This window comes from Kogia breviceps, chromosome 2, assembly GCF_026419965.1.
Source record: "Kogia breviceps isolate mKogBre1 chromosome 2, mKogBre1 haplotype 1, whole genome shotgun sequence".
NCBI lineage: Eukaryota > Metazoa > Chordata > Mammalia > Artiodactyla > Physeteridae > Kogia > Kogia breviceps.
In genome coordinates this window covers 95,366,988-95,394,566 of record NC_081311.1, presented here as the reverse complement: position 1 = coordinate 95,394,566, position 27,579 = coordinate 95,366,988, and the positions used below count along the sequence as shown (strand labels likewise).

At 46.4% G+C, this 27,579-nt stretch overlaps 1 protein-coding gene across 34 annotated transcripts in view; it reads right to left on the bottom strand.

Annotated features, from left to right (window-relative positions):
* The window catches only part of CLASP1 (cytoplasmic linker associated protein 1), a 264,666-nt gene that overhangs the window by 105,309 nt on the left and 131,778 nt on the right, over window positions 1-27,579 (bottom strand). For all 34 annotated transcript variants that reach the window (XM_067025830.1, XM_067025846.1, XM_067025828.1 and 31 more), the window contains 8 exons: window positions 15,817-15,969; window positions 12,447-12,520; window positions 10,582-10,674; window positions 9,469-9,614; window positions 8,216-8,351; window positions 7,054-7,124; window positions 2,963-3,022; window positions 1,182-1,259 (listed from right to left, as the gene is read on the bottom strand). In XM_067025830.1, coding sequence (XP_066881931.1) covers window positions 1,182-1,259; window positions 2,963-3,022; window positions 7,054-7,124; window positions 8,216-8,351; window positions 9,469-9,614; window positions 10,582-10,674; window positions 12,447-12,520; window positions 15,817-15,969 — 811 coding nt within the window. The remainder of the gene's footprint in view (window positions 1-1,181; window positions 1,260-2,962; window positions 3,023-7,053; window positions 7,125-8,215; window positions 8,352-9,468; window positions 9,615-10,581; window positions 10,675-12,446; window positions 12,521-15,816; window positions 15,970-27,579) is intronic.

Below are 27,579 nucleotides of genomic sequence, written 5' to 3'. Positions count from 1 at the left end.
ATGCAGTGTGACGCTCCCTGGTTCCAAGAACTTAAAATGGCTTTAGGTAACGAGACCAAAAGAAAACCAGGACGAGGCTGACAGCTACTTGAAACCTGCACTGTGTTACGATCGAAGAACAAGAAAAAACTGCGGTGGAGGCACCAAATATAAGATGAGGGTGAAGGACGGCGTACGCAGACCGTTAACAAATCCGCTCCTAGTAGTTTTTACTTTCTGGCCACCGCTCGTCACGTCCCTTCTTTTGGTAGGAACTTCCCAGCACGAGATTGCAGTGAGCACTTGAGGGTCAAGCGTGAGCCCTCCACACGCTCCGAAACCAGGGAACTACGGCTTAACTGAGAGGCAGTCAGAGCAGTCAGTAGGGGGTCAGGGTGTGCTCGTGCAGCTAAGCAAGTCCGCCGTGTTCCAGGATGTAAGGACTGGCTTTAACCCGGGTCAGTGAGAAGAGCCAGTCAACTACAAAAGTGTAGAAACGCAGCCACAGGGCAAAACGGGGAGCCTTTTCCCTCTCTGAGCTGCCCGAGAGGGAGGACATCTTGGCGTCAAGCGTCTGCTACTTACGGTCGCGATGGCAGCTTCACCTGCAGGATGGTGCTGGACGTGGAGACCTAGCCTCACGACCGCAGCATAGCCAGTCCCGACGGCCAGACGGCCCCAAACGCGAGCGGGGACAGCGAGCTTGGCCCGCGATCAGCCCCGCGCCTCCCTCCCGCCGCCCTCCTGGAGGGGCTCACTGCCCCGGCACGCCACCCCCCTGAGGACTGCAGAGCTGTGATCCCAGGGAAAGGATCCCCGTGAGCGGTTCTTCACAGCAAGTCAACAGCCGCTGGGAGCCACAGAGCTTGGTGAGTGAGAGAAAACACAGGGCACGCAGACAAGTGCTTTGCCGGCTCATGCAGCAATTTCTCATAAATTTAAAAATGAGCTTTCTGTGTCTACCTCAGTCCACTTTATGTTCAAATAGTACCAGTCTCTTTCAGGCCTGGACACTCGGCTCAACAACCCTCGAAACAGAAAACTAGAGAGACATTTTGAAATGACCTTTTGGGTCATATTTAAAGGTCATGATTAACAAAACATGTCCATGTGACTTAATGAGCTTTCGTAAGGCGATCTTGACACTGCACCTGAAATATAAAAGTAGTGAATCGGGAAAGCGGTGTTCAGCCAACACTTACTTTCTGGCTTCTATCCGTGCTTCCGAATCAGCGTCGTGTATTCCCTTCTTTATTGTTTCCGCTAATACTGATATGTGTCTGGATATTTAGAAGACAAAGCGGGAACAATCATTAATATATGGTCTTATGCGGATACAAACAGGTGTTGAGAAATAACTCTCAAACGGCAACGTGGAAGGTATAGGCCCTTTGTGCCCAGGGAGTCAACAAACACACAGCCTAGAAAATCAGCACATGTCGCAGATCTGCTAACTCACTCCTGATTCTGTCTCAGTACCTATTCCCAGGCCTTCCCCACCTAAGCACCTGATAACACTACTCTCCTGGGACTATTTTTTTTCTTTTTTTTAAAGCAACAGCTGACCTATTTCGGGCCACGCTTACTTAGTTCAATCTTTTATGGACTCAAACAACAAAACCCTTCCTTCTCCATGGTCAGAACAAGTTTCCATGGAAATTATAATGGGCTAGTAATAATCCTAAATACTGCAGAGACTCTCTGCATCAGGTTTCTGTAATTAAAGAATGTTTTTTCAAGTTCCACTACATAACATGAACAATGTTATGAAATTATGTCTCTGTTTTATACACAGGTGTTCTCTTAGTTACGTTCTACCCTAGCTGAGAGGAAATCGTTAAACTGTCTCGTTGAACACTGAACAGTTTTAAGAAAAGTGCAATGACTGGAGTGAAGGGTTTCACAGGACAAAGGCGAGGCACCAGTCTTACCAGCACCCCACCTCAGTCCTCAGTCCTCCACTCATCCAGCCGGCATTTGGTGAGAACCTGCCAAGCAGCAAGGCTGAGCGGAAGTGAATACACAGATGAGGCCACATCTGAGTCAATCACGTTTTCCTGCCCTGTTCACCTGGCCCTGGTGTTCAATCCCTCATTCCACCTTCCCACTCTAAATTCCAAAGCTATCACTGAATAAAGAGGATCTAATACCCAAGAGATTAAAGAACAAGAAAATATTTTTTAAATGTGTGACCATCTTCTCGATCCAAAGTATTTTCAGATGCCCTTTCACCTCTGGGAGGCCTGGCTTTTTCGTCGCTGAGCACTGCAGGACTGAACTGTACTCCAGGCGTACTCGTGTGTTAAACTCCCACTACTCGTAACCTGTTGAGTATGCTGTCGAGTTCTTCACAAACTACACAACACACCATGAAAAACCGGGTGGCACAGTATCATCAACTATCAGCTCCAAATTTAACTCAGAAAGAATAACAGGCACCTGAAATTGACAGGAGCTAAAAATGGCAAAGAATGAACCTCAACATAGAGACAAGCTTCCGTAAGAATTCTGCATCATGAGGATGTGAAACTTACCACACACACCAGCCTGAATAAAGAGAAAACTGCTGACTTCCTGATATAGAGGGATCAAAAAGAAAACTTGCAAATGAGTGAAATTCCTTTAAGGATTTTCAAAGTTACCCCTCGCCTACTAAGAGCAGCTTTAAACCTTTTTTAACTTGTTGGGACTGACAGGATGCCAGGCGGCAGGTCAGAGCCACTGAAGAGTGAGCCCTGGCCGTGCGGTGTCCCGGGGCGCCCCGGGTCACACCTCAAGGCTGACCTGACAGTCAGTGGAGCTCCCTGAGAGCCTCTGCCAGTGGTAGGTGCCTCAAATCAGCATCAGGAGAAAGAACACCAGTAATCACGCAAATAAACACTCGGATCCCTTCACTTCTTATAAAAAGCGGGTCGCACCACTTGCCGAGGTATTAAATCTCAAGATTCCATTCAGAGGGAAAACCAGCACATCAGATGCTCACCGTTCCAGTGAATGTGTCTGCCATTCTTGTAAAAGTAAATCTAGAAATTCAAAACAGCGCCTGAAAATCGGGAAGAGAAAAATATGTAACTTAGTCATTTGTATGTTAATGAAAATAAAAGCTTTTTTCTTAAGTGACCCAACACTACTTTTTAAATTGATAAATTTCTTCTATTTTTTTTTAAGATTTTTTTTTTTTTTTGATGTGGACCATTCTTAAAGACTTTATTGAATTTGTTACAGTGCTGCTTCCGTTTTATGGGAGTTTTTTTTTGTTTTTTTGGCCACGAGGCATGTGGGATCTTAGCTCCCGGACCAGGGATCAAACCTGTACCCCCGAAATTGGAAGTGCAGAGTCTTAACCACTGGACCACCAGGGAAGTGGAACATAAAGATGGAATCAGAATTCACTGAAAACCAAAGCAGACCAAAATAATTAAGCACCTATGGTGGTCCAGAAGAAAAGTCACAAAGTTATAGGGACAGGATACAGGAGAGTTCCCTTCAAATCAGAAACTTGGGCTTCATGGCAACGTTACTGAAAGAGTGTATCGCTGTTGTTTGTTTTTATTCTACCTCAAATGATACATTAATACAGGAGCTACAGGTGCACAAAAGATCCGAGTACATTACAGAATCAGGGAGTTAGTCTTTGCATTAATTCCAAAGAAGATCTTGTACAAAGAAAGTAAAACATACCCTGGAAAACAAAGTTTTTACTCCATTTTCCTGCCAAGTATTTAAAACAGATTTTTCTCTAGCTACTTGGCCATTTTCCTCTCTGCAACCTTTCAACATACTTTCTTTTCACTTCTGTGATCTTTCTTGGTCTGATCTGTACACAAAAGCAATGCTGGTCTCATCTCCTTTGGATTATATCACCACTTCGGGTCCTACCTCCTCATCATTTCGTTTTTCTAAATTCCAGGATAACTATCTTTGTAGGAATAAATATTATTAGACTTAAGGAACCCACTCAAGGAAATAAATCAGAAGGCAATCCTTCTCTAACAATCAGACTTGCTTTCCCATGATCTTCCCAATTCAAAACCTCATAATCCACACAATTAATCACTCAGTAAATCTTGAATAAACCCTTCCGCTATGCTAGATGCTAGACATACACTGGTAACCCAGGCACAATCCAGCGAGCAAGACAGACGAGGAACCGTTACCACGTGATGTGCCGGGAGCACAGGGCCTTCCGGAGGTCTCAGGGGGGTTGCGCAGCTCAGTCCGAGGGCTGCTGCTAACAGTGGGGGCCAGGGGAGTGGTCGGCGAAACAAACCTTCTCCAAGGAGAGACACCGACCTCTGCCCACACCCTTTCTTCTCACCACCGCTGTCCCCCCCGCTCCCCGCCGCCCCAGCCCAGGCCATGGTCACTCTACGTCTGCCCTTCGTCCATGTCATTTCCTGGTGTGGACTTTCCTTGTCTCTTTTTGTGTGTATGCATATGTCTACGTTTACTTATTGCTTAGTGAATCCAGCCATCTTTAGTGCTGATTCTCGTCTTCAATGTGTTTCAGAACAATCTATTTCATCGAAAATATCCCATGTAAATTGGGTTTTGTTTTCAACTTTGGAGAAGGCTAAAATCATATACAGAAGTACATAGATGTTGGCATTATTTAAACACTGTATTACTTAAGCACATCTGGTTACAACTTGTGTCTTTTCTTCACCGAGTCCTACTCCTCATTCAAAGGGCAGATCAGTTTTTATTTGTCTGTGAGGCTTCTAGGGACTATATCAGCTAGTTTTAATCACTGCCCTCTGAATTCCTAAATCCACAATACCTACGTTGCAACTCACTCTTACATTGCTTTGCATTATTGTTTTTAATCTCCCCAACTAAATTATAAACTTCTTAAAGGCAGGGAGATTGGGCAATGCATTTCTTACAAGTTCTGTGAAGTGAAGCTAGCAACGAGCTGAATACGGGACAGAAAGCACACTGCCTTGGTTACACTGCCCGCCCCCCGGCTCTCTTTTCCTTCCTGAGGCAGAGAGACTGGGCCCAGATGGTCCCTAGTTCTCCTTTCAGCATTAAGACACATGGCTCTGACTAAACACAGGAACGCCAGTCTGGGTGTGCGGCTCGGAAACCAGTGAAGGGGGTGGCATGTCTGCTGTCACAGTGACTGCACGTCGCTACTCAAATTCAGCACCACAGGCTAGAACTGTTAAATGCTAGGGACCGAAGTGTTACCGCCTGAGCTTCTTATGTTGACGCCCTAACCCCCAGTATGACGGCATTTGGAGACGGGGCCCCGCGGAAGCAGCGAGGTTCACGGAGGGGGGGGGTCCTGAGAGTGATGCTCACGTGACGGGATTAGCGGGCGCTCCCCTGCCCCCACCGTCATAAAGACACAGCAAGAAAGCGGCACCTGCAAGCTGCTTCCACTAGAACCCAACCCTGCCGAACCCTGATCTCAGAATTCCAGCCTCCAGAGTGGTGAGAAAATGCCCGCCTGTCGTTGAAGCCGCCCCTGCGCGCGGTATTTCTGTTACAGCAGCCCCAAGTCGACTGATACGCTAAATATCCCGCGACGTTCCCCACAGAGATGTGTCGCTTCAGCAGAGGAACTGCCTTGCCCAAAGCAAACACGCTTCCCAAACCGCTCCTGGAAACCCACATCAACAGTGGCAATGTAACTGCAGCCGCAAAGTCTCAGGATGGCTGCCATTCACTGAGCTCCCACCGGGCGTCAAGCCCCTTCTACCCAAGTGACTGAGAACCCACGGAACAACCCCCTCCCCAGCACGTGGCAAGTCCGCCACCAGCCTGCACCCCGACGGCCAGGCGCTGGCCTTGGGGGGTTGGGGGGTGCCAGGAGCGGCTCTGCCCCCGAGGGCAGCTGGGCCACACAGACCGTGGGCCAGCGACACGCCACCAAGCCACGCTGCTGGAACAGTCAGCCTCTTTGGTGGAAGGAGAACGCGCCTTTCTCCCTGGCCTTACATAGCTGGCTCATTCCCCTCTTTTCTCCCTGGCTTCCATGTGGCTGGGAACATGACGGCGATGGGGGCCGCCTCATGCTTGGAAGGACCCCCCCCCGCCTATGAAACCCTGATGGGTCCAACGTGACAGCCCAGGAAAGGAGAGGAGCAGCGGGCGGCCAGGGGCGGCTGGGCTCGGTGCCTTGGAGTGAAGGGCCCTCTCCTGGGCTGGATCAAGACACAGAACCGCAGGAACGGGGCCGAGAGGCTGCTTGCGGTCCACGCCGGCCGTTCCTTTACCCCACAAAGCTCCTGACCTGCTCTGCTGAAGGCTTAAGTCCATGAATCCTCTGAAAACCTACACAAAACTTCTGTGCATCTACACTTTCCTGGGAAGAGGGTCCACCGATGTTAGGACTCGAAAGCCTCTGAGCCACCAGTCCAGACCCACAGATCCCAGCTGGAAGCACAGAGCCCTGATCCCACACGTGGGCTGGGGCAGCTCAGCAGGACCCAAGACAAAGCCCCCGCGGGCCACCCAGGCTGTACCTTCAGGGTCTACCTCCCCTCAACGTAAGCAGCTCAGGGGGCAACACTTCGGTCCCCAGCATTTAACAGTTCTAGCCTGCGGTGATAAATCTGAACAGCGACGTGCAGTCACTGTGACAGCAGCACAAGCAACTGGTCAGGATGCAGAGTGCCAGGGGTCACATCAGAAGCTGCAGACAACACACACCTCCCGCTATCTGTGTTAATGTAAATAACAGCCGCTGGTCTTCACAATGTTTCTCGCAGGCAGGCAGCCGTGGCCTTCACTCGGGGAATGGGGCAGGCCAATGACGGGGGCGGAGAGACCGTCTCAAGAAGAAAATGCGCAGGGGGCGCATTCCCCCTCCCCCCCGCCCCTCCCACACGACCCCCCCACACACCCGCTCTCACACTACACACACAGACAGAAGTAACAGGCCTTCCAAATTAGCTTTCCAGACAACTGAGATCATGAGCCTTCAGTCCAAAGGCATCTATCACAACAATCGGACATCATATTAACCATTTCAAACATAAACTTTTTTGCATGGAGGTAAATCTGAAATTTGTTTCCCTTTTTAAACAATTCAAAGCGAATGAGAAAAATTCTTTAAAAATTTACCTTCTAACGGCGACAGATTTGGAGGTACAGTTGCTTGTTATGATGGGTATTAGCCTAGGGATGTGTGTGTGCTGCGGAAAAGAACAAAACACAGAGGTGAACACTTGAAAATGCAAAGCTAAGACAACCACTTCCTTACTAAGCTACCTAAAGCACCTGCATATTCAGATTAGAATTTCACTGAGTTTAAAGAGGAGAAAGACTTTCACTGGATATTGCCAAAGGGCATGACAGAATTTACAGAGCCAAAACAGGCAACGTGATGATAAGTCAGTCAGTCTAAAATCAAAACAAATCACTGGCATGAAGTCTAAATCACCTGAGCAGTAGAGATCTGAATGAGTAAAAAGCAGTCAGCAGGCCAACGTAGTTTAATATTATTTCAACAGAAATGTCTGATAACGACTTTTGGTTTAATACCTGAAGTAGGCAGCGCAAACAGTAAGAACTACAAATAATATGAAGTAAGCAGCCCACAGTAATCACGAATATTCTGGATAGATTTCAGTTAACATCAAGACCCAGTTTCAAGGGTTGCCTCTGGGGAAAAGGGACTTGACAGTGGGGAGAAGGTGATGCGAAGAAGAACTTATTAATAAGCCTTTGTGAACTATTAGGTTCTACTGAAAATCTGCACGTAAATTACTTGGCTGATTACTTGGATTTATCTGCACGTAAATTACTTGGCTGATTACTTGGATTTAAGTAAATGAGTGTTTTGAAAATTTAACTGAAGATAACATTCTGTTTCTGGGCTTATGTACAATTATTTAAATAAATTGTCAGGTGAATAACAAAACCACAAGCACAAATAACCTAAAATGGAACGGCTGGGGATTAAGGAGGGAAGAACAGAAGTGATGCCTGGACACCTAAAGAACAGAGTATACACTCAGAAGCAGACACTCGTGTTCAAATGTTTAAAACCAATGACGGTGGGTGAGCAACACCCCAGTAACTGCACATCACACCCATAGCTCACACTAGGGAATGTAAAAGGCTCATGTGCGATAGTTACGTGGGGGTAAAAAGGCCAGTGTTGTACGTACTGTATTATTCCACGTACATAATCACTCAAAGGAAAAATGCCTCTGATACCTGCTTATCAACCAGCAATATTTACCACTTGCTTACTTTATGTACGGCCCCCAAACATACTCACCCGAATGATTAACCTAACAGCTACAACACCAGAGGTGGCCATAATTTTGGCACTGTTCGGAATTAAATTAAAAATCGTTGGCATAATTGCTTCAGCTCCATGGTCAAACTTGTTCCCCAGCACTGATGACAGATGCCTATAACCAGAAATGAACACTGAACTGAAGTCACAGTTCTTGCCAACAGTGTAGCACATAACCTGCTTAACATTTTAGAGCCTTCATGTAAAGTTATCTAAGGATAAAGGACAAAGGTCTAAGTAAAATACTCTACAAATACTTCCAACGTGCATATAGAGGACTCCACAAATAGCCGCAAGCCCAAGAGTTTGCTCTTTTTTTAAAAATAAATAAATCACTTCCAACTAATTACTCTTAAAAGAGCAAAAAAACAGTTAGTCATATACTAATAAAACACAAATATGAAAAAGCTCTTTCACCCCCTTTTTCTCTTTTGCTGTTTCTTTTTTTAAATTTTTTTTTCTTTTTTTTTTTTGGTGGCACGCGGGCCTCTCACCGCTGTGGCCTCTCCCGTTGCGGAGCACAGGCTCCGGACACGCAGGCTCAGCGGCCATGGCTCACGGGCCCAGCCGCTCGGCGGCATGTGGGATCCTCCCGGACCGGGGCACGAACCCGTGTCCCCTGCACCGGCAGGAGGACTCTCAACCACTGCACCACCAGGGAAGCCCCTTGCTGTTCATTTTTAACATACAACATTCACACTTCAGTGTCTGAGGTCAAAACTTTATAAACAGCTGCAAAGCCACCTTACTATTGCTGCTGCTCTGATATTCTAACATATTTTCTAAGACAGAAGTTTTAGATACTGATACAGGTTTAGTGAGGATAAAAAAAAAAGTTCCCCGCAGTACATGCCTTTAACCTTATAGCTACAGTACTCTTCTAGAGACAAACATTCTAATAATCATGCTATCACCTGCCAGCAAAATCAGTGAAAAAGCTGAGGACAAAAGTTTACAAAATTTCATTTTTCCAAATTAATAATAACTGCTTCAAGTTTAAAATAGAGGCTTCAGAGCTAACTCACTGAATAAAATTTAAAATCTGTCAGACTTAACATAACTGGTCAGGAACTATTGTAAAAGTACTAACAGAAGCGTAACTGGAATGGGTCTTGGAGACCAGTTGAAAGTTCCGTGAAAGAGGCCCAGGGGGCATATTCAATGAACCATCTCTGAAGCACCGTCATGAGGCTATTTTGTGATGTGAGAATCGGGAGCATTGCAATCCTTACCCCAAGGTGATACAAGCCTCCCGCACTACCTGAGACCGCAGATCCTTAGCCGATAGTTTAAAGGCTCCGTCCAAAAGACGCAAATGTTGGAAGAAGTTATCATACTCAGCAGCACCAGCCAAAAGTAAAGATCTAATCTTTTTTAGCTAAGGGGATGGAGAAAACGAAGAGACAGACAAAACAATTCTTAGAACAGAATACACGAAACAATAGAAGCCATCAAATATTAGAGATCAACATCAAAGTTAAACGACAGAGAGTTTTCCAAAAAGGATTCAGCCAACTAAATAGTTGCTGATATATCCAGGTATCATAAGTAAGAACTAACGATTTGTAAAATTAGTGTCTGTGATAAATGGATTACAATTCTTCTGTAAAGCATACTTTTTAATGGGAAACAGTTTAGTGACTTACAGATGCTGTGATGCTAAGGATAGAGTGACTAAACCCTCACTGTAGCCTGTAAAAGCTCCTTCCCTGAGCTCACCTTCCCCCGCACCCCACTCCAACCACCATCTACTCAGTGAATCACAGGAAGAAGCGACGCTACAGCCCTTGCACAGTACGCGCCGCTGTGTCTTTACTAAAGGGCTAGTGTGCATCCAGAACAGACACACAGCCGTGTTCCCAGCCCTCTTCCTGCCAGACAACCAACGCATGATCGCTCTCCTCAGAAAAGACACGCCTTCGCTTCATGCCCCTGCACTTTCATGTCCGGCCCACTTGTTTTCGATAATCCACTTTGAAAAACAGAGGGGGCAGAAGTGCTGTGAAGAAAGCAAGGGATAGAGAGACACACACTGCAAACATCACTAACAAGCCGCTTCCCTGGCCAACGGTCACAGAATTACATCTCTACTGAGGCAGGAGCGGCGGCCGTACCACAGGTGGGTCTCGGCTCAAAGTACAGGATGCACAAAAAGATAGAAGCTGGCATGTCTGAAGAAGAGAAGGGAAGCAATCTACTCAAAAGGCGACGTGTAAATGTGGACACTTATGCTTAAGATATCTGCTACTTAAGATTCAACACAGCTGCACCCCAACTTCGTAACAGAGTGCCCAGAGCACGTGGATATCGGACGCGCAAGCGCAGTCGCGCAGCCGGCAGCTTACGGCGTTCACTCTCTGCTCCCAGTCGTGTTTGTCGTCAGACAGTATCTCCCTAATCTTGTTTACGGACTCCTCAAGGTCTCGGCTGGAGTAGATCTGCAAGCAAAATCGATTCACAGTCAACAGGAGAAAATGTACAGAATCAACAAGATTACTCCTTAATTACCTGAAGTCAAGGGCACTTAGTAAGCCCAGTAAAAGAAATTATTTCATTTTCCAGAAGGGCCTTCAAGATAACATCTAGTCAAGTTTGCCTTCGATGGAGCTCCCTTCCTGCTGTGAATGTATACCGACTAGATCCCATATGCCCATGTACGGATAAGCTGGCCTCAAGTACGGCTTTACTATAAGCTAACAGATAACTTCATGGACAAAAGAGAAAAAAGCCCACTGGGGAACCGGCAGTGATGCACGAGTCATTGATGACGCCAAGCGTTTTCTGTAACACCACATTATACAGGCAGACCTCAGAGAAACTGACGGGTCGCTTCCAGACCCCTGTCACAAAGTGAATATTGCAATGAAGCGAGTCACACGAATTCTTTTGGTCTCTTAGACTGTAGTCTATTAACTGTGCAATAGCATTATGTCTAAAAAAAAAGTGTGCATACCTTAATTTAAAAATACTTTCTTGCTAAAAAATGCTAACCATCCTCTGAGTCTTCAGTGAACTGTAATCTTTTTGCTGATGGAGGATTTGAAATATTGTGAGAATTACCAAAATGTGACACAGAGACACGAGGTGAGCAAATGCCGTTGGAAAAGGGGCACCAACAGACGTGCTCGACGCAGGGTGGCCACAGACCTTCAGTCTGTAGAACTGCAGTATCCGTGAAGCGCAATACAGCAAGTACGTCTGTACTTGTAACTTCAAATACTTTCAGGTCTGCTCTCTCATTTATCCTCACATATTACCCATAGGACGGTGAGGGGGGGATAAAACCCAAAAACAACCAAGAGTGAGGCATGCTGGGAAGGTCAAGGAAGTTAGGATGGTCCTGAGCCTAAAACACTTGTTACCTGCTTTATATACACACGACGACCAAGCAGCAGGTGACAAGGGATTCACACAGACATTAAGCGCTGCAGGAATCCAGAGCACGGACACCTGACGTAGCACAAGCCCCGATCAACAAGAGACTTTGTGCTGAGGCACAAAGCCGTCTGAAAAGTGTGGCAGTACCCCAGCTTCTGTCAATCAACTCCACCGCGTCTGTCAGGTGGTACTTAAGGGGAGCATCAATGTGGAATAAACTAAGATTTTACGAAACCACTTTTTGTAGTTTTCAGACACCCAAATGCTTCAACTTTACAAACTTTTCTTTCTGAGGAAAATCCCTACATAAGCATGCTTCTTTGTTCTCTCTTCTAACCTAATCCCTCATTTCCCCCTCTTTTAGGTGACCTGACCCACACACTCACTGCAGGAGCAAGCTACTTCTCTCAGTTCTTACTGAAAGGTCATCTTGGGCCGTGACTTTCGCTCTTCACTTCCTGGTCTGCAACCTCAGATCTCCTGTGGGCTTGACAGTCAGAATTACCCTACCTCGTAAGAAACTCCGCATGTCGCACACTTCAAAAGTGAAACTTGAAGAATAAGCCCATCCTTGTTTTTTGTTTTTTGTTTTGCGGTACGCAGGCCTCTCACTGTTGTGGCCTCTCCCGTTGCGGAGCACGGACTCCGGACGCGCAGGCTCAGCGGCCATGGCTCACGGGTCCAGCCGCTCCGCGCCATGTGGGATCTTCCCAGACCGGGGCACGAACCCGTGTCCCCTGCATCAGCAGGCGGACTCTCAACCACTGCGCCACCAGGGAAGCCCCCACCCCCCGCATCCTTGTGTTTAATCAAACGGAACATCCTCCCTCACCTGGACTACAGGCACATCATCAAATGCTTTGATAAAGTCCTCCTCATCGACAGCACCAGCTCCCTCTTTTGCAGCTATAAAAAAGATCAATTTTCAAAATGTCAACAGTGTGCATTGGAGGAGTCTGAATATACAAAATCAAAATTATATTTTGGAAGATTTGTAACTATTTTTTAAGTCTTATTAAGTTTAGAGTTTTGTGGCATTGACAAGCATTACAGACTTTCAATAGTAAGATATAAGTATAGTAATTTTACAGTGTAACGTATGTTAGCTTAAAACCATTTAAAGACACTACTTGCTTAAGGAGGGCCAGTCCAGCCTTTGAAGGATTTAGATGGTTTATACTGTATTAATGTATAAGTCTTTTCAAAGATTCCAAATAAACATATGATAGAAATTTTAATTCTTCAGGGAATAAATGAAATTATGTCATTGTTAGGAATCTAGCAATTTTATGAAACATTCAAATAAGTTCTAAAGAATTTAACAGTTTCATCTCAACTTCATATTGGTCTCCAAACATTATTTTGAAAGAAAAAAGGAAAAAAACATTTTCATTTCCTTAAACTCATGATAACTGTCAATTTTTCATGTACACGTCAGTTGAAGGTTGACCCCACGAAGTTGCTGTAAGATGCTCTGTTCCTTAAAAGTCGTTATACTTGCTGTCATTTGGGAGAAAGCTCTTTCTGTTTGCTAGTATGAGCATCACTTCACATATGAAAATCATGTTACGTTTTATCAGGTGTTTTTTCTTCATAATAAAGGTTTCCAGATGGTTATCTACAGTCACCCTGTAACTCTCATTAATGATTTATACTGATTAGTCCAAGTGCTCTTCTAGAGCTTCTTACCAGACAAGTCATCTGGAGTTTGAGGTCCTCATGGACCACCGAGACAGAAAGGGCTTTAAAGGCAACGCGTTACGGTGGTAAGTACGTGTCATCACTCTTGATGACGGTGACCCTGCATTCACAAGCAAACTACAAACAGACAACAGTAACACACTGCGAGCGGTGCTCTGTGTCTGCTTCAGGTTAGGCCTGCGTCCCACCAAGCAGATGGGTGCTGAGCTGAGCACTCCTCTGTGTGAGGCCTGGCACCACATACAGAAGAGGACTCATGGGCCAAGCACAGTCCCTGGGCCTGAGGCATCTGACGGGGAGGGAAACAGGGAAACTCAGGATTATGGAGTTAGACGAAATGGAAAAGGACAGGATCAGGTCTGAGGGGAAGACAGGGCTGGTACCTCTGCACAATCTACACAGGTCGGGTTTGTGCAAGGGCAACGTTGAGGGAAGGGAAGGAAAAGAGGTGGTCTGATGACGCAGAAAATTGCTAAGCTTCATTGTGGAATGGATGCTACTCAAAAATGGATCAAGAAAACGCATTAGGAAGACTGTTCAGGGCCTCCCTGGTGGCGCAGCGGTTAAGAACCCGCCTGCCAATGCAGGAGACACAGGCTCGAGCCCTGGTCCGGGAAGATCCCACATGCCGTGGAGCAGCGAAGCCCGTGAGCCACAACTACTGAGCCCGCACGCCTAGAGCCCGTGCTGCACATCAAGAGAAGCCACTGCAATCAGAAGCCCGTGCACCGCAATGAAGAGTAACCCCCGGTCGCCACAACTAGAGAAAGCCCATGCGCAGCAACCAAGACCCAACGCAGCCAAAAATTAATTAATTAATTTTTTTAAAAAAGTACTGATACCTGCTCCAATAGAGATGAACCTCAAAAACACTATGCCAAGGGAAAGGAGCCAGACACAGGAGACTGCATATTGGATGCCTCCATTTCTATGAAATTTCTAGATAGCTAAATGCCTAAAGACAAAACATGGGCTGGGGAAGGAAGGAATGGGGGAGAACTGTTTAAAGGGGATAGGGTCTTCTTTTGAGGGATGAAACTGTGTTGGAACCAGGCAGAGGTGGTGGTTGCTCAACACTGTGAAGATAATAAATGCCACTGAATTGGTACCTTTAAAATGGCTGATTTCATGTTGTATGAATTCAAGCTCTTTAACAACAACAAAAAATTTTTTTTAGGAACCAAAAAATAAAAGATGAGAAAGAACTAAGAAGACCAACAAAAATGTAAGAAATGAGCCCAGCTCTCCCCTCTGCCATCAGCACAGCTCCCTCTATACAGAGAGATGCTGTGCAGAGGCTGCAAGGGCGCTGAGCCGCTGAGTCAGGACACAACGCCTGGGGCTGGTACAGAGAGCAAGAAAGGCCAGCAGGAGGAGGTGGCGTTCTAAAGCTGGTCCTCCCTTCGGCTTTACCTTAGCTCCTCCGGCCGAGCCAAAAGCCCAAGGCTGACAGTAAGCACGGTTCTAACAGCAGGAGCTGTGTGATTTTTTTAGAGGTAAAAAATTTACAGAACATTGTAAATCAACTATACTTCAATAACATTTTTTTTAAGTTGGTAATGTGCATGTAAATTTAAAACGTGACAGCAAAATGAAACCTGTCTATAACAAGGACTCAAAACTGTCTGAATTGGGGGATGGGATAGGAGGGGGATTAGGGAAGAAATCCTTATAAATCAATTTTCAAAGCCTCAAGGGAGCTAATCCTTACCATTCACTAATTCGGCATTCCTACAGGAACAAAATACATTTTAAAGACATAAGGTACAATCTGACTTCCGGACAGTCTCAGTCTTTTCTTTTTTAAAACAAAATTTTATTTATTTATTTTTGGCTGTGTTGGGTCTTTGCTGCTGCACGCTGGCTTTCTCTAGTTGCAGGGAGCCGGGGCTACTCTTTGTTGCGGTGCGCAGGCCTCTCATGGCGGTAGCTTCTCTTGTTGCGGAGTACGGACTATAGGCACGCTGGCTCAGCAGTTATCCTCGTGGGCTTCAGTAGTTGTGGCTCGTGGACTCTAGAGCCTAGGCTCAGCAGTTGTGGCGCACGGGCCCAGCCGCTCCGCGGCACGTGGGATCTTCCCGGACCAGGGCTTGAACCCGCGTCCCCTGCATTGGCAGGCAGATTCTTAACCGCTGCGCCACCAGGGAAGCCTGGACAGTCTCGTGTTGATACACAGCAACTGGCTGAAAGGCCCCCTCGTAGTGTCAGGCATGGCTGGAGCCCAAGGCCATCAGGGTACCATGCGCTCTGCTCTGTGTTGGCTTCACGCGCCCAGAGGCTCTGCCTCAGCAAATGTGGCAACACAGCAGCTCAGACTTACAGCCTACCAGCTTATCAGCATCCACAGCAGAGAACTAATTTAATTCAAGGAGAGCCAGTGGAAGCGTACTGCCAACAGAATTACTTCACCTCTTCAGGACGCACGAGGCAAGGATCACGCACGTCTGGTTTTAAACGTCGGCAGAGCCGACCCCGCGGTACCACACTGGGCTCGGTCCTACCTGAAGACTTGGATCCAAGAGTGGATGAGCCGAGCCTGCGGGCAGTCCCCATTCCAACGTTTCGGCGGGAGCTTGCTGGGGCTTTGGACGACGTAGAGCTGGCGGAAGAAGGCCTATTACCATCCACAGAATCCTCATCATCAAAATTTTTATCTGAAGAATAAGCACAGAAATTGATTTTTGTTTTCACTTTTAAGTACTTTTTCACCTGAACTGAAAACAGCAACCAGTCTTAGAGACGAATGGTTTGCCAACTCTTCTGGAATCTGAGGTGCCCATCCAGGTCTAGAGAGAAGCCTTAGGTGAGTCCAGAATGCAGCTACAAACATCCTGTTTGCTTTCACACATCTGGAATGCTCTCCACCCCAATTCTGGAAAACCATAAAGAAGAAAATAACCTCTCATAAAACTACCACCTAGGAGCAGTTACTTTACAATTTGACATATTTCTGACCATTCTCTCATGCATTTTTAAAATAGTTAACATGAGACAATATTTCATTTTTGGATACTGTGTATTTCAAATATGTCCATTTTACCACATGATGAAACATTCTTCAAAAACGCCATTTTCACGGTTCCATGGTACTTTTGCAATTGGAAAATGGCACAAATGAAAAATACTTTCATTGTTAGACATTTAGGGTGATTCTAATAACTTACCATTAGAAATCATATTGCAACAGACACCTTTCTACCAGCATCTTTATTTGAACTTCTAATAATTTTAAGAAAAAAAAAGTTCCTGGAAGAAAGATTACTGGGTCAAAGAGTATAATAAAGTTTTTGATGGGTACAGCCAAACTTATTTTCAGAAAGCTCATATCAATACATACTTTTCCTGGAAATTCAAAGAAGGGCCTATCTTGCCACACCCTTGCCAATGCTGAATATTAAAAAAAGAAAAGCAAGCCTCTTCTTTACTGTTGCATTCCTCTCTTAGTGAAGTTGAGCATTTCTTCATAAGTTCATTAACTTCTAAATTTTCTCAACAGCAGTAAATCCAACCAATATTCCTCAAGTTGCATTTAAAACTTAAAAAAAGAAAACCATCTTTGGGCTTATAAAAATGAGCGTATTTATGAACAGCAGTTTGATGGCACAAAAATTAAAGCTCTCACGATGCACTATACAGAGCACCACGTGCAGGTCATTCAGGAGGCTAAACAAAGAACTCAGGAGTCATTAAAAACAAAAAAAGAAAACTGACATCTGTCTGTAGCCGGCAATATTCATGATTTCTGAAAAAGGGCATTAGATTTTTACCAGAAAGTCTGAAGTAAATAATTGGCTGACCAAGAAACAGATACAAATAACCTGTTTTTCTTGATCTAGTTGCTTCTCAGCTGAACTATCAACAGCCAAGTCTTGTGTCTACTCAGGACCCCAACGTTCCTTACACCTCACCAACAATCCCCTTCAAATCACAGGGCTTCTTTTATCCAACAGTCAGGGAGGAACCACATCCTCACAAATGCAGATCCCCGTGCAAACAGCTTCCCTCAACAGGCCTTTACGTTCCCCATCGCCTCGGCAAGCTGTGCTGTAATCCACACAGCAAGGTCTTGCTGATTCAGGCGTTCAGTGGTCTATTAGCACAGACTGCCCACGTGGATTCAGAAGTTATTCTTACACTGCAGAGCACACTGACAAGGCCCCTGCAAGAGTAAAACTTGGCCTGGAGTACAGGACGAGGCCACCCACTGAGCACCGACAGGAGCCCCGAGAGCACGTGGACCGCTGTCGTGACGCGGCCCCGCTGCGGGACTGCGTCATCACTCCGCTCAGAACAGTGACAGCCCCGGGCTGTGGGGACAGTAAACAGCAAGTGGGGGACACGACCACGACTATGCTTTACCCCAAAACGCATGTAAAAATTGTGTTTAGCTGTGTCTTTCTAACACAGGCAGGCATGCCACGTAGAAATGCGTTCAGTTATTGAGAATTATTTTCAATGGGCCGATTTCACTGGAATTCCTGGGATTTCCACGTGCAGCAATGACGCATTAGCAAGGACCTAACCTCTTAAGAGAAACCAGACAGAATATGTAAAACAACTACTTTCAGACAGGACACCAGGCAGTGCAGAGCTGAGATGCCTCAGAGAAGGGAAACAAACAACGTGAGCTCTACAATCACCCCAAGTTCCTGCCTGGAGACAATTCCCAGGCCACCCAGGCCAGGGAGCCTTACAGGCCTTGCTAAGTGGAGAAAATGAAGACCAGACTCCAGGGGGGCCAGGTAGCTGGGAGAGGCAGGGCCGAGTGCTGGAAAAGAGAGAGCCACACAGAAGGAGAGCTCTAGGCATGCCTGAAGCTCTGGGCCACGCGCGTGTGAGTGACATGCCCTAAAGGGAGGGCAAAAAATGGCCAGGAGACTGTAAACTGAACAACCCCCAAAGTCCACACAAAGTAGGAAGATGCTCAAGCACCAGAGCTGGGGTGCTCTCGGTGACTCACTGGAGGCACTCAGTAGAGACCCCAGAGAGAGCAAGCCTAGTAGCGGGGCCGGGTCTCAAGGATAGTGGACAGATCTGCAAGTAACTCAAGTGCTCTGCCATACAAAGCATGACATTCTTTAAAGGACTATAACACAATGCGGATGCTCAACAACGTAACAGTCACAACACACGACATCTCATCAAAATTTCATCAACAGATGAGAAGCAGGGAAATATGGCTCATAATCAGGAGAGAAAAACGTCAAAAATTAGGGACCCACTAGGAAATGACAGAGAAGATGGAACCCGCAGATAGGAACATTTTAACTGCTACACCTGTGTTCAAGGATTAAAGCAACTCAGACATAATGAGAGAAAAGGAAGGTGTTTTTAAAAGACCAAATGGAACTTCTAGAAATTAAGAAAACACCGTAGTGGAAATGGGATTCAAAGCAGATTAGACACTGCAAAAGAAGGGGAAAATGAGAGAATTTAAACACACAGCAGTAAAATTTAACCAAAATTAAGCATAGAGACAAAAAAAAGAAAAGGCTGAAAAAGAAAAGACATAAGAGGAATAGTCTCAGAGATTTGTAGGATGATATCCAGCAGTCTGACACACGTGAAATTCCACTGCCAGCAGAAGCCAGAGGGAAAAAGACACATTATATACTGAGGAACAAAATGACAACAGCTTTCATCAGAAACCATGTGTGCCAGAAGACGACGGAATGACGTCTTGAAAATAATGAAAGGAAAGTATTAACCTAGAATTCTACATCCAGCAAAAATATCTTCTAAGAACAGAGGCTGAATTAAAATTTATTCAGCCAAACAAAACCCAGAATTTATCACCAGCAGACCAGCACTCCAGGAAATGCTGAGGATCTTCAGGCAAAAGGAAAATGATAACAAATGGAAACTTGGAATTACATTAAGAAATGACGATCACTGGTGAGTAAATATGTGGATAAAGACTTTCTCCTCATATTTTAACTACTGTAAAAGATAACTATTTAAGGCAAAAATGATACACTCAACATTTGGTCTCCATTCTTTTTATATTCTCATGTTACAGGAGGATAACCTCATGGCCAGAGAAAGCATCTATGTCGGCATGTGGATGTCCAGGCCGTTAGGATATATGTTGCTGTAAGGGATGCCACACAGAAAACTGGGCAAGTATAAAGAGAATGGAAGTGGTTCAGATTCGTCTTGAAAGAGCTTGTAGTTCTAAAAGTTAATCACAACTTGTCCACATCCACTGCAGAAGTCACACGACGTCCGCCGCACCGAGGACGCAGCTGCTTCATCACCAGCGTCGGTGTGGAAACAGCCCCCAAGGAAGGGAAGGCGGAAAGGCAGCCAGTGGGAGGTTTTTTAAAACTGAGGCTCCAACAGTCCCGACTCCGCCTCTTTACTCCCCCTTTGGAAACAAATCTTACTTACTTACGGGCTTACTTACTGAATTTTCTAAACAGATTAGAAGCAACTAAACATAGAAATAGCGAGAAAGGGGGATGGAACACAGGAGTTAAGCACAGTGATGTGAATGAAAAGTGACAAGTTGAAAGCCCGACAGCTAAACAGAAACTATAAAAAAAGCAAACACGCACTCCGACAACACCCCAAACTCACAAGGCTTAGAACCCAGTGCAGGGGTCAAATCACGTGTCCCAAGCCAACAGCACAGTACCGCGTGCCCGTCACCAAGCTGCACCAGCAAGATTACACGATGGTGCATGGGATCCACGTGCTAGCAGAGAAAGTAATTCACGTTTTCTCTCTGCGTTAGAAATTCAGGGGAACAGGAACAAGGGGTGTAGTCCATTTACCAGGTTAAATTTGCCCAGAGAGGTGTTTGGAGGATAAAAGTCAACTGAGCCTATTATTTGAAAACTAACACACCGTCTAAAAATAAGTTTGCCCTCTGGTTCCCAGCTTTTGGGACACCCAGCAATTAAAATCAAATTCAAAAGGGGGTTAGGCCCTCAGAAAGGTACCCAGTTTCAGCTAACTGGGGTTAAATTTCTCTTAACGTAGAAGGTGCCGTTCCTGACCCGGACAGATGAGCTGGGTGTGCCACCGCTCTCGGTCACAGAAGATCCAGTCCAGGGTGAAGGGTCTCGTGGTCTCTGGGTCTAATATGTTTCAGTATCTTTCAACTAAATCAATCCATACTGAACTCTACGAGTCACTTAAATTCCCATTTTCTTTAGGCTTTTCAGCTAAGGAGACATCTGTTAGAATATAGCCTCTTTTCCTAGAGCTTTAACTAAGGCAAACACATGTGTGAGAATGAGTATTTTTAGCTATGCAAGCTTTTGCTATTACATCAACTTAAAACTTTTCACACATTAAGACAACATCTGTTACACAGAAAACGTTCTTAGAGAAGGATCGGTTCACCCTGAGCCCGAAGAAATAATGAATTCTTATCTCCTGGCACCACTGCAAAGACTGTCACTCTGAGGGTCACTTCTCTCGTGTGACAGCCTGGGGTAGCAACCTGGCATAAGCCCATTGGCGCCTTCGGTTCCTGTAATCTCTTAAAAATCACCCCAGTTCCATTCCCCCTTTTACAGCATTGGAACAAGACATTTAAAAATAACGCGTGAAACTTCTACAGTGTGACGCTAATTTTCATCCAACTCTCAATCACCCCACTCCTGGTAACCCAGTTAGCAGGCAGGCGTCGTGAAGTGAAAAACAGCAGTAAAAACAGCGTGCCCCAAAGAACTGCTGATACAACAGAGATTTTAAAACACAGAAGAGAACCTTTTGAAAACATTAAAAGTCCAGAGAGCACACACAGCCACTCGTGGACTTAGCAGCAAACCAGCCTAGTTCTCAAGGCTGAGTAAGTCTGTGAACTCGTGCTGAAGTCCTGAACTGTGGTCCAGATGCTGGACAGAGGCTGGCGAGCGGCCAGGGCCAGCACAGGCGGGGCAGCAGCAGTCCCTCCATCAGCCTGCACTGACCCACCTTCTGAACCCCCTAGGGAAGGGCCGGCAGAGCCCCGGCGGCCTCAGGACTGAGCTGTAACCAGGCTGGATAGGGGATGATACAAAGCAACAGGCCACACACAGACTCTAGGTCAAAAGTCATCACACAGACCATCGCACAGCACTGTGACTAGAGGTTCAGGTGCAGGAGTGGCAGAAAAACGTTATTAGTCTAAAGGCTGACTTCAAGCTTGGTGTTTAGAACTTGGAATTACAAGTTTTGGATCATATTGTCCATTTAGAAAATGTACACACTCATCTACAAGGACGAACAAAATGTCACAGAAACTAAGAGGTGTCTGTCCCGTTGTCCATCTGCCAGGGAGGCCGGAGCCTAAACCGCCAAGCTTTTCCTCTTTTTTTCCCCGGAGGCAGGCTGTGGCCCACGCAGGTTCAACGGGGAGAAAGTTCCTCGTTCGTTCTCTTTATAAAGACAACTAACTCCCTATGTCAGGGTCACTTTGTGGAAGCTGATACCCCAACAGGCTTGCAGCTTCACCCACTCCCTGTTACTGAAATTCTTCTCCAAGGGAGTGAGAAATGTGGCAGCCTAGTAACTGGAGCATAATTAGCATTCCCAAGAGAAGGCTGCACGGAGACGATAATAAGCCCAGAGGCAGGCTGCTTCCCCTAAATATCCCCGAATGTCTTGTCTTGATCTGTCACAGCTCTAAGCCATGGTTGACGGCCCCATACACCAAACACACTCCTGTGTAATCCCTAACACACCACGCTCTGCGAGGCTGCCCGGCTCTGTCCTGCTCTGGGCTGCACACTCATACGTGGGCCTTTCACTCCAACCCTCCCTGTGATGAGCTGTGTGCAGATCTGTTCTGTCTCTCTGCCCCTGGAGCAGACACATTCTTCTGGAATCCCTAACACCTACGAGGGAGCCTGGGCCAACACACAGTAGGGCAATCAGGTATTTAACTCTTGACAGTCCGCAGGAAAGAAGTCAAAACTTGTGAATGGATGCAAACCATCCTGCATGTATCTTTTTCAGAAGCTTTCACTACTTTTAAAAATGTATAAGGCTTCATTAGATAATACAGTCAAACAAAGTTTTAAAATATCTGAGGGAAAATGAAGAAAGCAAGCTAAATACAACCCTAAATGATTTTTTAACCTTCCTGATGTCCTACCAGTCAGAAATCTTTATTCCTTTTTTCTGATAAAACATATACCTATTTAAAAATTAAAAGTCAAAGCCCTCTTATATCAATCATAACCCCCCAAAATCAAACTGTTCACAATGATATATATGCATTTCCAGACTTCAGTGCATGCATAAACCTACCATTATACACACACATATGCAACAAAAACTGTTTTGCCCACTAGCAATATTTAGTAGATGTTTTTTCTGCATCAGTCTGACCCATTTTGAAGACTACTGTTACACTGCTCACATATATAACACTCGATCAATTGCTTACAGGTAGCTCGATTAGTTCAAATCTTTCACCCTCATAACACCACTGCGGTCACGTGTTTAAAAGCAGCAACAGTGAATATGCATGCCTGGGTCTGCAAATAACTGCGTGCCAGGCCCTGTGGCTGGGCCTTTGCCTGTTCTCAGCAGATGCTCCTGACCCGCCCTAAGAGGGAGGCACTGTCATGACTCCGCGTTAAAGGTGGAGAATCTTAACGCATCCAGACACAAGTGTCTAGAGCCACACAGTTAATCACTAAGAGGGGGTGAAGCCAGGGTTCAAGTCTATGTGTTTCTGACTCAAGATCCTGGGATCTGAGTTGTGATAACAAACCACCACCACCCAGAAAGAGCCGTTCCCGTCAACTGGCCTCTGGGTGCTGAGCACCGTGCCCAGTACTTTCTGTGCATTATTTTATTTAATTCTTACAACACGCCTTTGCTGACTTAAGAAAACTACTTACTTAAGATAATCTCTTAAACACGGAATCATCAGTAACTCTTATGGCTGCAGACATAGAAATCCTCAACAAAGTACCAGCAAACCAAAGCTAGCAACATATAAAAAACTATTCACCATGGCCAAGTAGGATTTATCCCAAGAATGGAATGTTGGTTTAATATATAAAACTTAATTTAATACCTCGTATTAATAAACTAAACGACAAAAACACATGCTCAGTAGATGCAATAAAGGTATTTGACAATACTGGGCAGGGAGGGGAGAAACCTTTCATGCTAAAAACACCGCAAACAGGGACTTGAAGGGAACTCCCTCAACCTGATGAAGACTAGCCACAAAATACAAAAAGCACACTGTTAACATCTCATTTAACGGTAACAGACTAGATGTTCCCCCCCTAAGATGAGGAACAAGACAAGAAGCCTGCTCTCACCACATCTATTCAACACTGCACTAGAGGTTCTAGCCAGGACAATTAGTAAATAGGAAGAACTAAAATTATCTCTAGTCACAGATGACACAATCTTGTATATAGAAAGTTCTAAGGAATTCACTAAAAAAACTATTAGCACTAATAAATGAGTTCAGAGACATCACAGAATATTAAACCAAAATAGAAAAATCCATTGTATTTTTATACATCAGCAATGAACAATCCAAAAATGAAATCAATGGCTTCCCTGGTGGCGCAGTGGTTGAGTCCGCCTGCCGATGCAGGGGACACGGGTTCGTGCCCCGGTCTGAGAAGATCCCACGTGCCGCGGAGCGGCTGGGCCCGTGAGCCATGGCCGCTGAGCCTGCGCGTCCGGAGCCTGTGCTCCGCGACGGGAGAGGCCTCGGCAGTGAGAGGCCCATGTACAGCAAAAAAAAAAAGAAAGTAAGAAAGCAATTAACAATAACATCAAGGGAAAAAAAATACTTAGGAGTAACTTTAACAAAAGTTACATTACAGCATGTTTGCTGAAAGCACGTAACATTATTGAGAGAAATTAAAGACGTAATAAATGGAAAGACAGCTCATGTTCATGGTCAGAAGACTTATGAAAAGTTACTTTGCTCATTATCCAAACTGTATTTCTCTCCCATTTGTCCTCACCAGCTTTGACTTTAAACCAAAGTTGGACCGTGCCTAGAGAGGCATGAAGGTGCAAACCGCACTGTCTGCAGTGGGTGGCTGGGTAAAAGGCTGTTTCTCTACAAAGTTCCTATACTCCTCTGTCAAAATATGGGGAGTGGGGTAAGTGTACCCCCCCAAATCCAGTCAGATGGACCAGCAGTGAAACCAAGAAGGACTGTGAGGGGCTTCTGGGCATGAAAGCCTTTTTGTCGCCCGCTTCTTGTAGGCAAGACTCCAGCCTCCATGACCTTCCCTGAGTTCCAAAGGGCAGATCTGAACAGCAACCCCACCCCTGAACTATTGCTATACAACTCCTCATCAAATCCTCCCAGCTTGGGACACACTGTTTTGAGGGCAGGAGCCCACAGTGTCCCCCTCTGCCTGGCAAAGCAATAAAGCTATTCTTTTCTACTTCACCCAAAACTCTGTCTCTGGGATTCGATGCAGCACCGGTGCACAGAGAAGCTGAGCTTCCGGCATCAGTATTAACTAGGACCAGTCCTACTTAACAGTGCCCAGTGACGAACACCCTTCAATATCCATATTCTGAAACAAAACTTCCTCTGCCCTGTGTACACAATTTAAAAATGCTTTTTAAGCATTTCAGAGCACAAGGCGTAGGAAAACTTTAACCTGGCGGGGAACACTGGCACATTTCACAGAACAAAACCTGACACGGCGCGACGGGAGCAACGAGGATGCTGAGAGTGTGTTACGGCTGCAGCCACCCACCGACTGTCCATCACAGAAAAGCAGAGCTGAAGCACAGGCAAGGTCAACGCCGAGGATGAGTTTCCACCCCCTCGGCCGTGCGCATGTCCACCCGACGATGCCCGCAGAGCAGGTGAGCCAGCAGAGGGGGTGGGGGCCAAGACGGGACGACAAGGAGGAAATTCAGTTCAGGCTTACTCATCCCTTAAGAAGGGAGCAACGACGGGAAGCAACTGGGGCAGACATGATCGTAAGCTGGAGAGGGAAAGGAGAGGTGAGAGGACCCAGAGCGAAGCCGCGCCGGTACCGGCACCGGCACCGCCAGGGACAACTGATGAGCCCTCCCCGCGCGGGTCAGGGCACGCTGCTTCTTCGGCGTCGGACGGAGAACATGCCGGCCGCTGCTCTACAGCCGGTGGGCAGGCAGCAGCGAGCAGCTCAGGAGAGACGCGGCAGAGCCCACGGCCGGCCTCGTGGGGGAGGAACGCACGGCGGGCGCTGGGCGGTGAGCCTGCCCCCCGCAGGGCCACGGGCCACAGGCCACCGGCCACCGACCTGCACCTCCATCAAGACCAACCTCGAGGCTGAAAAAGGGGTTTAAAAACGGAGTCTGCCTTCTGCCTAGGCAATGTGTATCTCTCTAAATAAACCTGCCTCCACTTTATTTAATTAATTAAAGTAAAATAAAAAGAGGTTTAATAGCGTGGAAATTGACTCCCGTTTCCCTGTCTGTGAAAAAAGGGTGATACTGCCTACCAACATGGATCATCCGAAGGCAGCCCTCCTCCACTGCCAGCCCCGGCAGACCTCGGGGACGCCCCCCTGTGACCACAGCCCTGCCTCGGGGCTGGGCGGGACCCAGAGGCTCTGCCCCACCTGCCACCCAAGTCAGGGCAGAGCCTGTCTTTCTGCAGGATTGGGGCCAGGTGGAGGGCAGCCTAGCACTGCTGCAGCCCAAAGAAGGGAGGCCCCAGCCTAAGCAGGAAGCAGGAGGCCAGCAGAAGAGGTCGGGGCAGAACGGAGGCCAATGCTGCGTGTGTGCCTGGGGAAAACACAAGACCCCTCGGTTACCCGAGTCAATTAATCCCCCTTTCTACTTACATACCTGGAGTGGAGGTGTACCATTTATAATCAAGGGACTCTGTGTACCTTGATTAAGTGGGTGTCACACAGATTAGACAGAATATACGCAAAAGGAGGAAAACTCCAACTGCTCAGCAAACGGCGGCTGTTACGCTCTGACACTGTGTGATGCCCTGAGTACAAAAACGCAACCTTTCAAAAATATGTGGATGGAGCTGAAGAATTAGGAATCGAATTCTTTTTTCTTTAATTAAAGAACAGTTGATCTACAATGTTGAGTTAATTTCTCCTGTACAGCAAAGTGATTCAGTTACACATATACATACATTTTTTTTTAAACATTCTACCCCATTGTGGTTTTATCACAGGATACTGAATATAGTTCCCAGTGCTACATAGTAGGATCTTGTTGGTTTTTTGTCTTTTTATAAATTCATTCATTCATTCATTCATTCATTCATTTTCGGCTGCACTGGGTCTTCGTTGTGGTGCAGGGGCTTCTCATTGTGGTGGCTTCTCTTGTTACAGAGCACAGGCTCTAGGCACACAGGCTTCTGTAGTTGTCACACACAGGCTCAGCAGTTGTGGTTCGTGGGCTCTAAAGCGCAGGCTCAGTAGTTGTGGCTCGTGGGCTCTAGAGCACAGTCTCAGTAGTCGTGGCTCATGGGCTTAGTTGCTCCGCGGCATGTGGGATCTTCCAGGACCAGGGCTCGAACCTGTGTCCCCTGAGTTGGCAGGAGGATTTTTTTTTTTTTCTTTTTCTTTTTTGCGGTACGCAGGCGTCTCACAGTTTTGGCCTCTCCCGTTGCGGAGCACAGGCTCCGGACGCGCAGGCTCAGCAGCCACGGCTCACGGGCCCAGCCGCTCTGCGGCACGTGGGATCCTCCCGGACCGGGGCATGAACCCGTGTCCCCGGCATCGGCAGGAGGACTCTCAACCACTGCACCACCAGGGAAGTCCAGACCTTATTCTTTATCCACTCTACATATAACAGTTTGCTTCCGCTAATCCCAAACTCCCAACCCATCCCTTCCCCCCGCCACCCTCCCGCTTGGCAACCACAAGTCTGTTCTCTATGTCTGTGAGTCTGTTCCTGTTTTGTAGAAAAGTTCATTTGTGTCATATTTTAGATGAACAGAATTCTTTTAATGCTCTTATAAAAGGCATAGAACTAATTCAGGTTATACAGTAAAAGAAATGTAGGGACATTTCTGAGAAAGAGAAGAATGCCTCAAACTCCCTTCTGTAGAGCTGGTTCCAAAATGGAAGGATCCACCTGCCCCCTTGTCAAGAAGCCTTGGGATGGTCTCAACGACAATTTTCTCAGGGTCACAGGAACGAAATGTGTCATTTATAAGGTAAAGGAAAAAAACTACATTAGGAATCTGCTTCCACCAAGTGGCACCAACTTTTAAATTCTCTCTAAACCCTCCCCGGCCGGCCTGTGACTTGGAAGTTCAAGTCCAAGGCACAGGGTCACCTGAGAGGTGATGGGGTCTCAGAATACTCCCT